Here is a 15000-nt window from a genome sequence, read left to right on the forward strand (position 1 = left end):
GTGACTGACAACCCCAGCGACCAATGGGCTCACCTGCTGGGCGGTTTCTCGAAGTCCACGTCCAGACATCTCTCGTAGGAGGTGATGAAGATCTCCAGCCACAGCTTCAGGTAGTCTGGGTCCCTCTGAGGGGCAAACAGAGCAGAGAGAAAAAAAGACTTTGAGTTACGGTGACTGCACTGATAAGGAGCAGAAGCCAGTCCTGTCTGAGGAACCAGTTCTTAGGGGTGTGTGTGTGTGTGTGTGTGGGTGTGTGGTGGGAAGCTCAGGTCAGGTAAGTATGAGTGGGGGTAATCAAGGTGTCTAGAAACCTAAGGCCAGATAGATGTGTGTGTGTGCGTGTCTGGCTCGGTCCCTGATGCCCGCAGAAGTCACAGGAGTCGCCACAATCTCCACATTCCTCGTACTTAAAAAGATAACAAACACACACACACACACACACACACACACACACACACACACACACACACACACACACACACACACACACACACACACACACACACACACACACACCAATCTATCTGTGAGTGTGTATCAATCCCTGAATCAACACCTATCCTGGTAATTGGTTGTGCTGGTCGGTTTGTGCCACTTTTAAGGAAAATACCTCAAAGTTCGTTGACTGCAGCTTCTTAAACTTGAATATTTCAGCTTTACTTCTACAGCAAACTAAATATCTTGTGGATCTTGTGGACAAAACAAGACATCTGAGGACATAATCTTGGGCTCTTGGGAAACACGTTTTTTCACTGTTTTATCAACCAAAACAACCAACCGATAAATCAAGAAATCAATCGACAGATTCATCGACAATGAAAATAACAAAAATATGAAAATCTCTTCCTCTCTCTCCCTTGATCTTTCTCCTGCAAGTGCTTTCCCTTCCTCTCCCACCAAGAATGCTCATTTTATACTGCTAATCTCCCATCAGTCACTGGAGGCTAAACTCTGTGTGTGTGTGTGCTGGGTGTGTGTGTGTGTGTGTGTGTGTGTGTGTAAGAGAGAACCGCAGCTGCACGATCATGCCTGCAGCAAACACACAGCACGGCTCCATACAGATCTGTAGTTCTGCCACAGAGACGTGTGTGTGTGTGTGTGTGTGTGTGTGTGTGTGTGTGTGTGTGTGTGTGTGCGCGTGTGCATGTGTGTGCCGACGCAGCATGGCTCCATGCAGATCCATAGCACCGCACCAAAGGCATCTGCAATCTGTGAAATCCTATCTTATCTCTCAGGAAGCAGAATAATTAGGTTGTGTGTATGTGTGTGTGTGTGTGTGTGCGCGTGCATGTGTGTGGCAGAATAATTAGAACTATGGGGAAATAGGATTTCGAACGAGACCTCAGATCTCACTTCAGGACTTGAGAGATGCTCAGTACAGGATCATTAACTGCAGTAGGGCTAATGGGTTAGCCTAGCCTAGCCATGATCCTAGTCCCGTAGGCCTTTAGGAGGGCACTGCATCATATTGTATGATGTAGTGTATGATGTTGGATTGTGCACACACACACGCACATACACACCTTTTGTAGTATAGTATATGAATGACCTTGTGTTCCATGCTGGTATGGTGTGCTGCAGAGAGGTGTGTATGTGTGTGTGTGTGTGTTTGGAATCAGTGTGTGTGTACAATGTGTGTTGCGGTCAGGGAAACGAGCACAATGTCTGAATGGCTTCAGAGGAAGTGGCTTGTGCCACTGAGAACCTGAACGGAACGATTCAGAACAGGAAATAAGCCCTCAGGCATTCCACATGCTCTGATCCAATCAGCCTGTGTGTGTGTGTGTGTGTGTGTGTGTGTGTGTGTGTGTGTGTGTGTGTGTGTGCGTGCTTGACAATGCAACAATTTGGTAACGTGTTGTGATTAAATAATTTGTGGCTATGTGGGTGTATTTATTATTCAGCTTTCCAACTCTGAACTCTCCCACTAAAACAAGACTGTGTGAGCATATTCATTTGTGTGCATTTGTGTGTGTGTGTGTGTGTGTTTGTTTGTGTGGAGAATGGCCCCATTCTTCCAGCTGTTCCCTGGCACACAGATACCCATTGAGGTTTGCGACAGGCAGAGGGACCAGCCTCAGTGTGTGTGTGTGTGTGTGTGTGTGTGTGGAGGGACCCACCCTATTTATTTTGGGCCTCCCTGGTCAGGCAGCACAACTAACACACATCACCAAGGCATGTAGGACAGGACATACTGACCATGATTACGCGCACACACACACACACACACACACACAGGCCCAGCCCCCACACACACACACACGCCCCCCCCCCCCACACACACCCGCACCCACACACCACACACAAACACGCACCCACACACCCACACCACCCACACACACAAAGAGTCTCAAACGCAAATTCATCTACAGATTTTCTTCCTCTTCCTGTCCTTAGCTCCCAAACACACACACTCATTCTTATCGGTCTGTGGCACACTCACACACACTTGCATACTCACACTGACACATGAAAACATTTTCAGCAATGTATTCACATACATTCTCACACACACATTCTCTCTCTCTCTCTCACACACACACACACACACCATTGCTCCATTACTCCATAAGAAGCATGACAACACGAACACACACACACATACACACACAAAGTCTGGCTTCAGAAAGTAAAAGTCCTTCCACATATTTGCTGGAAGCGTTCACTACATCAGCTGAATCTTGTAAGCACAACTCCTCAGCCAGGTAGATGAGCCAATTAGTGAGATCACCTGTGTTAAATGCACAGGTAGAAACAATACTGTACATGGTAGGACTTTTTCCATCTCTGACGCACACACACACACACACACACACACACACACACACACACACACACTGCTGCTCCCAAGGACTCTGCTTCATAACTTGGTCATCTGACTGGTGGGAAAGAAGTTGAAGTTGCTATGGTAACAGGAGTGTGTCCAAGCTGATTGGCCAGTGTGAGTTGCGCTCTAATGCCCGGCATGTGACCTCACCCCCTGACCCCCTCCGCCTCGCCGTGATCACATGACCTCACCACATGACCCTGCCCACCTCGCCACCTCCTCATGGCATGCATCACAAACACACACACACACACACACACACACACACACACACACACACACACACACACATCACCACGACCACCACCTCATGGCTCATAATTACACTACACACACCTCTGTATGGGTCTGGGAGCATAAATTTAATTACGCTCAGAACACTCCCTCCCTGCCTCCCTCTTGTTTCTCACACATGTACACACACACACACTCTGCCCTGCATCCTTGCTCGTTCTCTCTTGCCCCCCCGTTCTCTCTTTAGAATGTAGCCCTTCCCCCATACATTCTGAGTTTAGAAGGCCACAAACCCAACTAAAGGCCCTTGGTTGAGGGTGTGTGTATGCAAGTATATGTACATGTACGTCTCTCTCTCTCTCTCTCTCTTTACATATATATATATAAAGTGCATTGGCTATATGTCATTCTTAAATGACATGAGGTCAGAGTGTGTGTGTGTGTGTGTCCCACACACTTCCTGAATTGCTAGACAGGCGTGGTTGTCGTAGCGATATGAGATGTGGTCCCGCTGCAACAGCATACCTCCTCCTCCTCCCTAGTTCATCCCTCGCTCCACTCCAGGGGCCTTCTCTCTCTTTCACACACAAATCTCGCTCTCCCTCTCTCTTCTCTCCTCTCCTCTCTTCTCTCCATCTTCTCTTCTTTCTCCTTCTCTCCTCTCTTCTTCTCTCCATCTCTCCTCTCCTCTCTTCTCCTTTCTCCTTCTCTCCCCTCTCCTCTCTTCTTCTCTCCTCTTCTCTCCATCTCTCCTCTTCTCTCCTCTCTTCTTCTCTCTTCTTCTCTCCATCTCTCTGAGTGTCTTATATCAATCTCTCTCTCTCTCACATACTCCCTGGCATCCTCTGGTCACCCTCAACCAGAATCATGTCACCCGCCGTATGGGGGTCCAAGTGCTTCCTCTCCCCCCCTCCATACCTCCATGTTTTACTCTGCAGACTCAGATGAGAATACCTAAATCCCTGTGTTTGAGGGCCCTGTGCTGGTGGGGAGTGGAGGGTTGGTGTGGGTGTGTGTGTGTGCACAAACACACCAACTACACACACGCACACAGACACACACACACACACACCAGCACAGGGCCCTCAAACACACCAATCCAATGACAAATACAGCAGACAGACATGAGGGGCAACAGAGAGGTACAGAGAGGATGAAAAAATGAAAGTGAGAGATGATGAAAAAAGAGAGGTGGATGAGACGAAAGAGAGGTAGAGGTAGAGAGCCAAAGAAAGAGGGAGAGAGAGAAGCAGTGTGTGTTGATGCATCAGCCTTGGAGAGGGTGACTGCTCGCTCTCTCTCTCTCTGTGTGTGTGTGTGTGTGTGTGTGTGTGTGTGTGTGTGTGTGTGTGTGTGTGTGTGTCTGAGCTGGTGACATCACTGTCCTCAGTGTATTTCTGGAGCACAGAGGGCAGGGGTGTGGCCTTGACCCAAACCCAGTGACATCATCGCGTCACCCGCTGTATTTATAAAGCAAACAGAAGAGAATGAGTAAGATGGAAAGAGAGAGAGAGAGAGAGAGAGAGAGAGAGAGAGAGAGAGAGAGAGAGAGAGAGCATGACCAGAGAAAAGCGAGAGGAGGAAAGAGTCAACACAGAGATAGAACACTAGGAGGGTGTGTGTGTGTGTGTGTGTGTGTGTGTGTGTGTGTGTGTGTGTACTTGGAGAGTGCTGACCTCCTCCCAGGCCAAATGTTAACGAGAGTGTAAAATCATTAGTGGACCCGCCCATGATTCAGATCAGCTCCTTCTGTACTGTAATGGCTTGGTCCTGCCTCTGACCAGACAACAACCCTCTACAAAAGGTCCATGACAAATGAGCCAGTAGTTTCAGCTCCATCCTGCTGACAGGCGGACTAACAAACAGACCAAATGAAAAGCATAAGCTCCTGGAAGAGGTGATACAGCTTTGGCTTTGATGAATCCCTCTGTGTGTAAAGGGGTGGGTGTGTGTGTGTGTGTGTGTGTGTGTGTGTAAAGGGGTGCTCTGTTGCAGACTGAGAGGGGATCTAGCACTCACTCCACTAACCATGCTCGTCGTCAACACTGCCGCAGTGCACACACACACACACACACACACTCTCTTCTGTTGTTAACAAGCTCACTGTGTAATATGTGTGTGTGTGTGTGTGTGTGTACTGCGGCAGTGTTTACGAGCATGGTTAGTGGAGTGAGTGCTAGATCAGTCTTTGTTGAACTTTGACCTCTGTCCTCTTAAGTCCCCTCTCAGTCTGCAACAGAGCTATATATACACACTTTACACACACACATATACACACCCCTTTACACACACACTCTTCTGTTGTTAACAAGCTCACTGTGTAGTGTGTGTGTGTGTGTGTGTGTGTGTGTGTGTGTGTGTGTGTATCAGCAATTAAGGTTGTAGATAATAAAAGGAAAGAGTATGAGCCAGATAAAGGAAAAGAGGGAGATAATGAAGGGCTGGTGTGTGTGTGTGTGTGTGTGTGTGTGTGTGTGTGTTCATAGCGAGCTGGATTAGGCTGTAACCAGGAAGTAAACCGGCAAGCTGCAGTCAGTGCCTCTACTAAGCTGCTCTGCCAAAAATGTGAGCCCTTTTCACAACACAGCACTTTTCCCTCTCTCTCTCTCTCTCTCTCTCAATCCCTCGTTTGTTTCTCTATCCCTCCCTCTCTCTTCCTGTCAGTCTGTCTCCCTCTCTCTCTCTATTCCTCTCTCCCCCTCCCTCTCTCTCTGTCTGCTCTCTCCCTCTCTCTCTCTCTCGTTATTCCTCTCTCTCTCCCTCTCCTCCTTCGTTCACATTTGATAAATCTCTCTCTTCTCTCACACCCCCTCCTACTCACATAGCCTGTGGCCATCTGTCCCTCTGTGTGTGTGTGTGTGTGTGTGTGTGTGTGTGTGTGTGTGTGTGTGTGTGTGTGTGTGTGTGTGTGTGTGTGTCTGTGTGTGTGTGTTTCATGAGCACTATACACAGACAAGCAAACAGGCGGCTAGAACAAGAACAAAACATAGCTGCATCACACACACACAGACACACAGACACACACACACACACACACAAAACAGGAGTCCTGTCTGTCTGGCAGGCATTCTGCAGCGTGTAGTAGGTCTCTGGTCTATGACACATTATCTCACATGGTCCCCACAACCGCTGCCGGAATACAAGGCTGAACTGGCAACCGGTCATGTGACTATGATGTCACATCCTGGATTGTTCCAGGGTCCTTCTGATGTTAGGCTACACTGTGCTGTTCATACTTGTAGGAACATGTTGGAAAAGGATAAAAGGATCATCAACAAGGCTACAGTATAAGTGTGCAGGTGTGTGTTTGTGTGTGTGTGTGTGTGTGTGTGTGGGGGTGTAATGTGTACGACACTGTAATGACAGCGCACACACAGATGTCACAAATCAGGATACACACAGCCTGCAGATATTTCGGTCAGAGAATCCAAGCTTTCACCACTGAGAATTTGAATAAACACTTGGTCCAGAAGCTCAGTTAATGGCCTAATGCTGTCCAGTCTGTTTCCCCCTGGCTGTGTGTGTGGAAGGAACGCCGCCCCAAGACGAGAGACGAAGGCTTAATGTCGCCAACAGCCGTGACCTTTGCCCTCCGCTGAAGGTCATGAGTGAACAGCCAGGTCTTCCCGCCTGCTGTCGTGAAAAACAGGAAACGGATCCATGTGGACATGACACAGCAGACGGAAAAGGCCTTAAAACTCTCCTCGGCCGGCCGGCCACCAGGGCAGGGAAACGCTGACGACGTGGTGCTCAGGGACCCGACACTCTCTCTCACTCACACAGACACAGACACAGACACAGACACAGACACAGACACAGACACAGACACAGACACAGACACAGACACAGACAGACACAGACACAGACACAGACACAGACACAGACACACACACAGCTAGCAGTATGTAGTCGGGAAATCCTAGTGCATACAACTAGTGCAGTCCGGCACTGTTACTACAGTGCATACTATGTAGTGTGTGTTATTCAGAGTCTATATAGCGGTGTGGTGGTGGGCAGTTTGTGGTATACACTGTCCGAATGGAATATGTGGTTTGAGACCTGCAGGCTCCATGTTTAGAGTGTAGTTTGGTAGTCTGTAGACTTGAGTCAGTATGCTGCCGGGCTGGCTGAAGTAGACAGTGTACTGTATACAGTCTGTTATCTGCACTGGTGCGTTTGTAGAGCCGGTTTCCTTACCTGTAAGAGTCAGGCTTAGTTCACCTGCTCACTCATCTGACAGGTTTTCTTGTGCCACACACAAACACACAAACACACACACACACACACACACACACACACACACACACACACACACACACACACACACACCAACTCCAGGAACGCACACTGAAATGGGTCAAAGGTCATCTCACACAATGAGGGGCGAGTGGAGGACACACCCATAAAGCGTTACCTGGAGCAGGTGAGCCTCCTGGTTTGATGATTGACCAATCAAGCTGACCCAAGCTGTAAGCGGCGGACTTGGAGGGGTGTGGCCCGATCTGGCCCTGAGCTGGCCCTGAGCTGGCTGGGAAATGCAAAGTTTGTGTGTGTGTGTGTGTGTGTGTGTATGTGGGAAACACACACACACACACACACACACACACACACACAGCCCTGAGCTGCCCAGCGAGGGCACACACACACACACACACACAAACACACACACACACAGCCCTGAGCTGCCCAGCGAGGGCACACACACACACACACAGCCCTGAGCTGCCCAGTGAGGGCACACACACACAGCCCTGAGCTGCCCAGCGAGGGCACACACACACACACACACACACAGCCCTGAGCTGCCCAGCGAGGGCACACACACACACACACACACACACACACACACACACACAGCCCTGAGCTGCCCAGCGAGGGCACACACACACACACACACACAGCCCTGAGCTGCCCAGTGAGGGCACACACACACAGCCCTGAGCTGCCCAGCGAGGGCACACACACACACACACACACACAGCGCTGAGCTGCCCAGCGAGGGCACACACACACACACACAAACACACACACAGCGCTGAGACCACACAGAGGGTTAACCAGCGCTGAGGCCTGGTCACCCGGAGTCTGATGCAACAGCTGAGCAAGGAGCTCCTGGCAGAGACCGAGAGAGAGGGAGAGAGAGAGGGAGTCAGAGAGAGAGGGAGTCAGAGAGAGAGGGAGAGAGAGGGAGAAAGAGAGAGAGGGAGAGAGAGGGAGTCAGAGAGAGAGGGAGAGAGAGGGAGTCAGAGAGAGAGGGAGAGAGAGAGAGGGGAGAGAGAGAGAGAGAGAGAGAGAGACAGGGACAGAGAGAGACAGGCAAGGAAGGGAGACAGGGAGATGTAGGTAGAGAGGTAGGAACGACTAGAGAGAGACAGGCAGAGAGAGAGAATGCTGAAGGGGGGGCAGGAGCTGCAGTAGGCTGGCTTTGGGATTCCCATATCAGTGTTGCTCTGAGGACCAGTCAGTCATGAAACCAGAGACAGAGTCATACAATAGGGCTAGTCAGAGAGGCACAGGACAGGTTGGGCACACTGGAAGCCACACACAAACACACACTGGTGCAAATACACACACACACACACACACACACACACACACAGTGGTGCAAATGCACGCACACACACACACACGGATACAAACGCAACACACACACACACACGGCACAAGCGTGTAAACGTAGTGCAGCGACACACACACACACACACACACACACACACACGGGTACAAACGTGCGCACACACACACACACACACACACACGGGTACAAACGTGCGCACGCACACACACACACACACACACAACGGGTACAAACGTGCGCACACACACACACACACACACACACGGGTACAAACGTGCGCACACACACACACTTCCACTCTTGTCCAGTCTCTCTCTTTGTCTCCCTCACACCACACATACGTGCATGAACCCCCCCCCCCCTATACACACACACACACACACACACGTGCACAAACAGTCTCTCACAAACACGACCACACATACACACATGTATACACACATTCCCCTGCTGATTTAATTTAAGCAAAGATGGGCATGACGTGCAGAGTTCCTTGGCGACCACATTTGGCTTTAACCATCTCTCAAAAGTCAAATGTAACCCTAACATACATGGAGTACCTCCACACACACACACACACAGTGTGTGACAGAAGAATGTGAAGATTTTTACAGGTAGCTGTGCAAGGGCTTACAGCTGAGAAGGAATGGCGAACACACACAGAGCAAACATGCTCAACAAGCACACACACAAGTCAACAAGCACACACACAAGTCAGAGCACAGACAAAACCTGCCAAACCAACAAAGAGTGAGGTGTGTGTGTGTGTTTGCGCAGACAGGTTGTTCACACAACTAGATAGATAGATAGATAGATAGATACTTTATTGATCCCCAAGGGGAAATTCAAGGACTAACTGCAACTCAGACAAACAACTTTGTTTAAGATGACCTGGAGATTTACTGTAAACTCTAGTTTGCCAGAAACACTAACTGCATAACTGCAATAAATCTGGAGAAAATCAGCCGCGTTGTCTCTGTGGTGGACAACTGTTCCAGAGAACGATTTATCTGCTTTTCGGCGGCCCGGTCGTGCGCGGGGAGGGGAAACGGGCCCTGCCAGGGATTTATTTGGCAAATATGTAACTTGGGCCCGCTCACGTGGAGACAGCCTCGTTCCTGGAGTTGTTTTCTTTGTTTTTTTTTTTGTTTTTTTCAATCTCCCGTCTCTATCGGAGAGGAGAGGCCAAGTGAAAGAGGAGGGGAACGAGACAAATCCTCAAGGCACAGAGTAGAACCCGACACAAACAACGTGAGACTGGATCAACCAACATGGAAATTAAATCAGAACCAGGATAAACAAAAGTCTTTAGGCGAGAAAAAAAAACAGTGTAGCTACTAAAACAGTCCTAAGGGAACAATTTCTTAAAGCCTTTGTTTGACTATTCTCAGCATGTCTTAAATTGGTAACTACTTTGGAAATCCCTGGCCAGGTGGCCAATGCCTAAATGGCACTTCGGCTGTATTAGGTACTCGATCTGCGGACATGCACAGCGGCACAAGCTGTTGTACAAGGTACAAGGTACAAGGTACAAGGTACAAGGAAGTTTATTGTCACATGCATATAGTTACTGGAAGTAAGAAATGCAGTGAAATTATGTCTGGTGTCAGCCTATTTGTGCATTAATGGGGTAAAAAAGTGCAGTAGAAGAGGGGTTTAGTAGATTAAGTGGCAAGGGCTGCATAAAAAGGTGGGGAGGATTGGGATTGGGTGGGGGCACCAACAAGGAGCACCCAAGAGCAACAGGGGCAAGGAAAAACTCCCTTACCAAGGAAGAAACCTTGGGCAGATCCACGGCTCAAGGGGGCTAACCCAACTGCCAGGGGTCTTGGTGTGTGTGTTGGGGGATGACAGGGGAGATGGGATAGTGTGCTGTGTATGTGGGGAGAGGGCAGTGTGCAATATGTGTGTTGGAGAAGCTTCCTCATGAGACAATGTGCTGTGTATTGGGGGTCATTGTGCAATGACTAATTGCACAATAATTAGCAATTGTTATGATCATATTTCTTCGGTCCAGGTGCATCCGAAAATAACCCCGTGTGGCTAGAACGACCAACCAGCTGCATTAGCGCTCGAGCCAAACCCGATTACATTCGCCCTCCATTACGTCATCCGGTCACCATGTACTGAAGCCCGTGAGCACCTCGAGAGCTCCTCGAGACTCTGACTTGTCAATCCGATTGTCTCTCCCTAGTCAATGAACGGAGCTGCCGATTCACTGGCCGCTCGCCCCGTGGACAGGCCATCACCACTCATTAGAACAGGCTCTCAGGAATGGCGATGCTGAATACAAGCATAATGTACAGCAGTCACCTACAGCCTACACGACAGGGATGCAGTATAGCGTAGTGAGCGGAGTCGTATGTCATTCGACATGTTGAGGTGTGTGTGTATTGTGTTGTGTATGGAGGTGATGGAGGACTATCCTTCGTTGTATGATGGAATGGTATTTCATCCCTCTAACGTAAGCCTTGATGGGGTGTACAGCGAAGTTTCCCACAGCAAGTCATGCCAGCGAGCACAGTGACAAGGACGCTCCCAGAGCCACAATCAGTTAACGTTACTGCTTTGGTGACATTCTCTCGCTCACACACACACACACACACACACACTTCGCGTCAACTCGTTTCGCAGTGCAAATCGGACACAACAGAGAGGGTTATTGGTTACCTTGTTACAGTAGAGCATCCACACCTCGTACAACCGCTCGTTTGATGCCATTCTGCTAGATGCGCGGCTCCAGCGAGCATGTAGGCAGCTATTAGATAACAATCCTGTCCCTCACTTCTCACGGCCCCACATTGTTCTGAAGGAATAATTTTTGGCAGATACAGCAAGGACGTGGTGCCACATCAGCTGGCGATGATCACCCAACCACAGCAATAAATAGCCAAGGAAAGTGTTTTCTAAATGCGTCTCCCAAACGATGAAAATGTACTCGACAACGAGCAGATCAGTTGAGTTTGGTTGGTACGGCAGCAATGTGTTATTTCCGATTGAGGTGGTAGGCAGGCTGTGCTAACAGCGAGAAGTTCTCCGCGCACCGATCCATCTTGAATTCCCAGGTGACTGAGCGATGTGAGGTAGTGTTGTGTTTCCTGCTCAACTGGCTGCCACCGTTCAACTGGCACTTCGAAGTCCGATCGGTCCGTCGGGATTTGAATATCTCCTTTCCTCTTCCGCTGTCTGGTGTTCAACCTGTAGAAAACGACAATGACAAGCAATATAACAGCCTGCCATTAGACTAATTTGTTTAGATGAGTCAACAAAGATGCACAACAGCGAGTGAATGAATGACGACAATTGTGGTCTGAACTAAACGCTCACACCCGTCCCTCCCTCCTAAAATAAAGTCCCCAAAATCCAGAGGACAGTACTGTAGGCCTTATTCAGTGAGCAGAAACACAATCCTCCAGAATAACCGTGAAAGAATGACATCACCGACGAGGCAGCTCACCAACTCCCTTAACAAACGACCACAGCACCAGTTCAACTCCATAACAAAAGTTCCCAAATGCCAAACACTGAACATCTCACATGCAAAGCTGTAGGCTTTAAATAATTAGCAATACTTGAAATCCATCATCGGTTACTAGCCTACTATAGCTTTGTCCAGTCAACTGTAGCCAACAGGATTCTCAAGTTAACGTTACCTTTACAAAACTGAGCTATTCTTAAACCTATGTTAACGTTACTCGATTTGGGAAAGTCTGATAGAAACCCGTGCTCCAAACTTTGAGGCGACTTGACGGCTTTAATTGGCCGTTCACTGCAAGTTATCAAAAGTACTTCGAAGTTATGCTCGCTAGTTCAGGCATATGAGATAGCCTGCTTATTTTTGTGACTTGATCGGAACAGTGAAAATATTGTCACATTGAGAATCTCAAAAGGCTGCCCCTCCTCATAGTCACAGAAGTCAAGATCACATTTTTTTCTGTGTTATACGAGGAAAGTGCACATTCATCAACAAAAAGCAAGAAACGTCTCGAAATGTCGTTCACTACAACACATTTTGAAGTAATCAAAAGTCAGTTGTGAATCACTCACCAGTAGATCTCGTTCATCCGAAATTCAACAACCACTGTCCAACCTGACATCCAGGTATTTACTCGTTAATGCCGTCAACATCGAATGAGAGGGCAATTTCACAAGGAAACTTCACCAGCAGCAGCAGCAACGCAACAGCAGAGGCAGGAGGGGTTTGTTGATTTTTTTTCCAGTCAGGTTTTACGACAGTAAGCTATTCCTTTACGTTGCCGATGTGGAGCTCGGAGCTCACGAGTAGTTAAGGGCGTGTCTTGGTTGTGACGGATCCACGCTTCTCTTACATTTTGATTGGCTGTTCTTCTAATGGGCCAAGCCTCTTTGGTTTATCTTGCTTGCTTGCGTGAAGTGTAGGATAAATAATTTATTTATTGAAACATTCGTATGGAATGTAACAGTAGTGAAGTTGATGCAGCGTCACCACCACGCCCCTGTGTTTTGTCTTGTGCAGTTTCTTGTCCACTGTTCAGGCAATGCTGGCAGCAGAACCCTCTTCTCCAGTAGGCCTCACTGAAATGTAGGTCGAGACTGTAGCATTCGAGAAAAGTGCAACGGCTTATAATGACAGTTTAAATCTCCCTCATGCATTTAAATATTTTGGAATTTAGGCTACATTCGTTGTCTACTTTGCTGAAGTAATTTGCCTTAACAGTGATGGGGAGCACCATCTACTGGCCTCATCGAGGCAGTGCAACAGTTGAAAATAACCATTGACAGTAGCCTACATAAAAGATGAATAATTGTTTTAAATAAATATGTAGGAAAACTTTGCTGCTTAAAAAGATAAATAAATATATTAGTTTCCGGAGTTTCTTCTATTAATTCTTCAAGACGCAGTCATCCAGTCATAGGCTATAGGCTACTCTCTCAATTTAGCAGTAGGGGGCTACAGAGAACCTGCTAAAACAATGGATAGGCTACACCCCTTCAACAGCAGGGCCCAGTGGCCTAATGGATAAGGCATCAGCCTCCGGAGCTGGGGATTGTGGGTTCAAGTCCCACCTGGGTCGACTTATTATAGGATAATAATGGTTCCTGTAATATAGCCTACAGTAGAAGCACTGGATTAACAACAGAAAATGCATGAGAGATCATAAACTGTGGATTCATCTGCACATACAGACATAATCACTCGGCCTTTCCACTGGGTGTTGATGCTGGTGAAATTGACGGCTGCTCATTTGCAGTGGGATGATTTGTTGAAATATTAGTGTGCACACTGTAGTCTAATCCTTTCAATCAATTATTATTTCAGTTTTAATAATTGACCACATTTCCAGTTGGACATTACTGATGTCCAGGACATGATCATCGAGCCCTTACGTCTCCTTACATATATCTGTGAGTTATAATATTTTCTATGCTTTTGTGCATCAAAACAATAACAAAAAAAAAGTCTTGCTGGTTTTTGCTAATACAGAACAGGTCATATAGAATGCTGAATGCTACTTTTTAATAAAAGCATTTTCCACTATAGATGAGCGATACATTCCAAGGATATGCAGGGGACCAAGCAAGCATCCTCTGCAGCATTCTGCCCCGCGGCTGTGTGTTTGCCCCTGGGCATGGTGGTGTGTGAGCTCAGGTGGGTCTCCCGCCGGGGGTGGACTGGCCAGCGGGGGGTTTGTGGTTGGCTCTGATGTGGGAGGTGGGCATGGTGCCACGGTCACGCTGCGGGCAGTAGGCCAACACGTCCATCGTCACAGCAACCTTAAACCTCTCCCATCCCTGGTGCCGCAGCAGCACGGTGCAGAGCTCCTCGTCGCTAGAGCAGAGAGCATTATGGGAGAAAAGCGCACAGGTTAGACCCTTCAAGTATAAGTATATATACTCTTTTGATCCCGTGAGGGAAATCTGGTCTCTGCATTTATCCCAATCCGTGAATTAGTGAAACACACTCAGCACACAGTGAACACACTGTGAGGTGAAGCACACACTAATCCAGGCGCAGTGAGCTGCCTGCAACAACAGCGGCGCTCGGGGAGCAGTGAGGGGTTATGTGCCTTGCTCAAGGGCACTTCAGCCATTCCTACTGGTCGGGGTTCGAACTGGCAACAGGTCCGAAGCACTAACCAGTAGGCCGCGGCTGCCCCGTAAAGACTCGCACAGGCCAAACTCTGCTGCAAAAAAAGTTCTTTAGGTGTCCCTAGGCTACACAAAAGAAAAATGTACTATGATGCTGTACAAAGGCAAGTCACACAGTACCTACTATGCATTTGGTCAAATGAGTTAGTTTTTCTCAGTTGCTAAAACACAAAAACCCATCGGCTGAAGAAAGTTCTCAGTTGCTTGAACTCATTGATGTTCAGTCTACGTG

The 15000-nt window shown here is 48.3% G+C and overlaps 2 protein-coding genes and 1 non-coding gene across 3 annotated transcripts in view; 1 reads left to right on the top strand and 2 right to left on the bottom strand.

Moving 5' to 3' along the window:
* The window catches only part of nbeal1 (neurobeachin-like 1), a 71175-nt gene extending 58357 nt beyond the window's left edge, over nt 1–12818 (bottom strand). Inside the window, 3 exon segments of the mRNA XM_048235711.1 lie at nt 34–125; nt 11310–11837; nt 12687–12818. Of these exon segments, the coding sequence (XP_048091668.1) occupies nt 34–125; nt 11310–11360 (143 nt within the window). The 5' untranslated portion in view covers nt 11361–11837; nt 12687–12818.
* An 802-nt stretch (nt 12819–13620) lies between these two features.
* trnar-ccg lies at nt 13621–13693 on the top strand. Its single transcript has one exon. It is a non-coding gene; the product is annotated as a tRNA-Arg (tRNA).
* Nucleotides 13694–14110: 417 nt separating this feature from the next.
* LOC125288921 (cyclic nucleotide-binding domain-containing protein 2-like) overlaps nt 14111–15000 on the bottom strand; it is a 6678-nt gene continuing 5788 nt past the window's right edge. The window contains exon 10 of the mRNA XM_048235628.1: nt 14111–14448. Within this exon, the coding sequence (XP_048091585.1) occupies nt 14265–14448 (184 nt within the window). The 3' untranslated portion in view covers nt 14111–14264. The remainder of the gene's footprint in view (nt 14449–15000) is intronic.

Source organism: Alosa alosa, chromosome 23 (assembly GCF_017589495.1).
Source record: "Alosa alosa isolate M-15738 ecotype Scorff River chromosome 23, AALO_Geno_1.1, whole genome shotgun sequence".
Lineage (NCBI taxonomy): Eukaryota > Metazoa > Chordata > Actinopteri > Clupeiformes > Clupeidae > Alosa > Alosa alosa.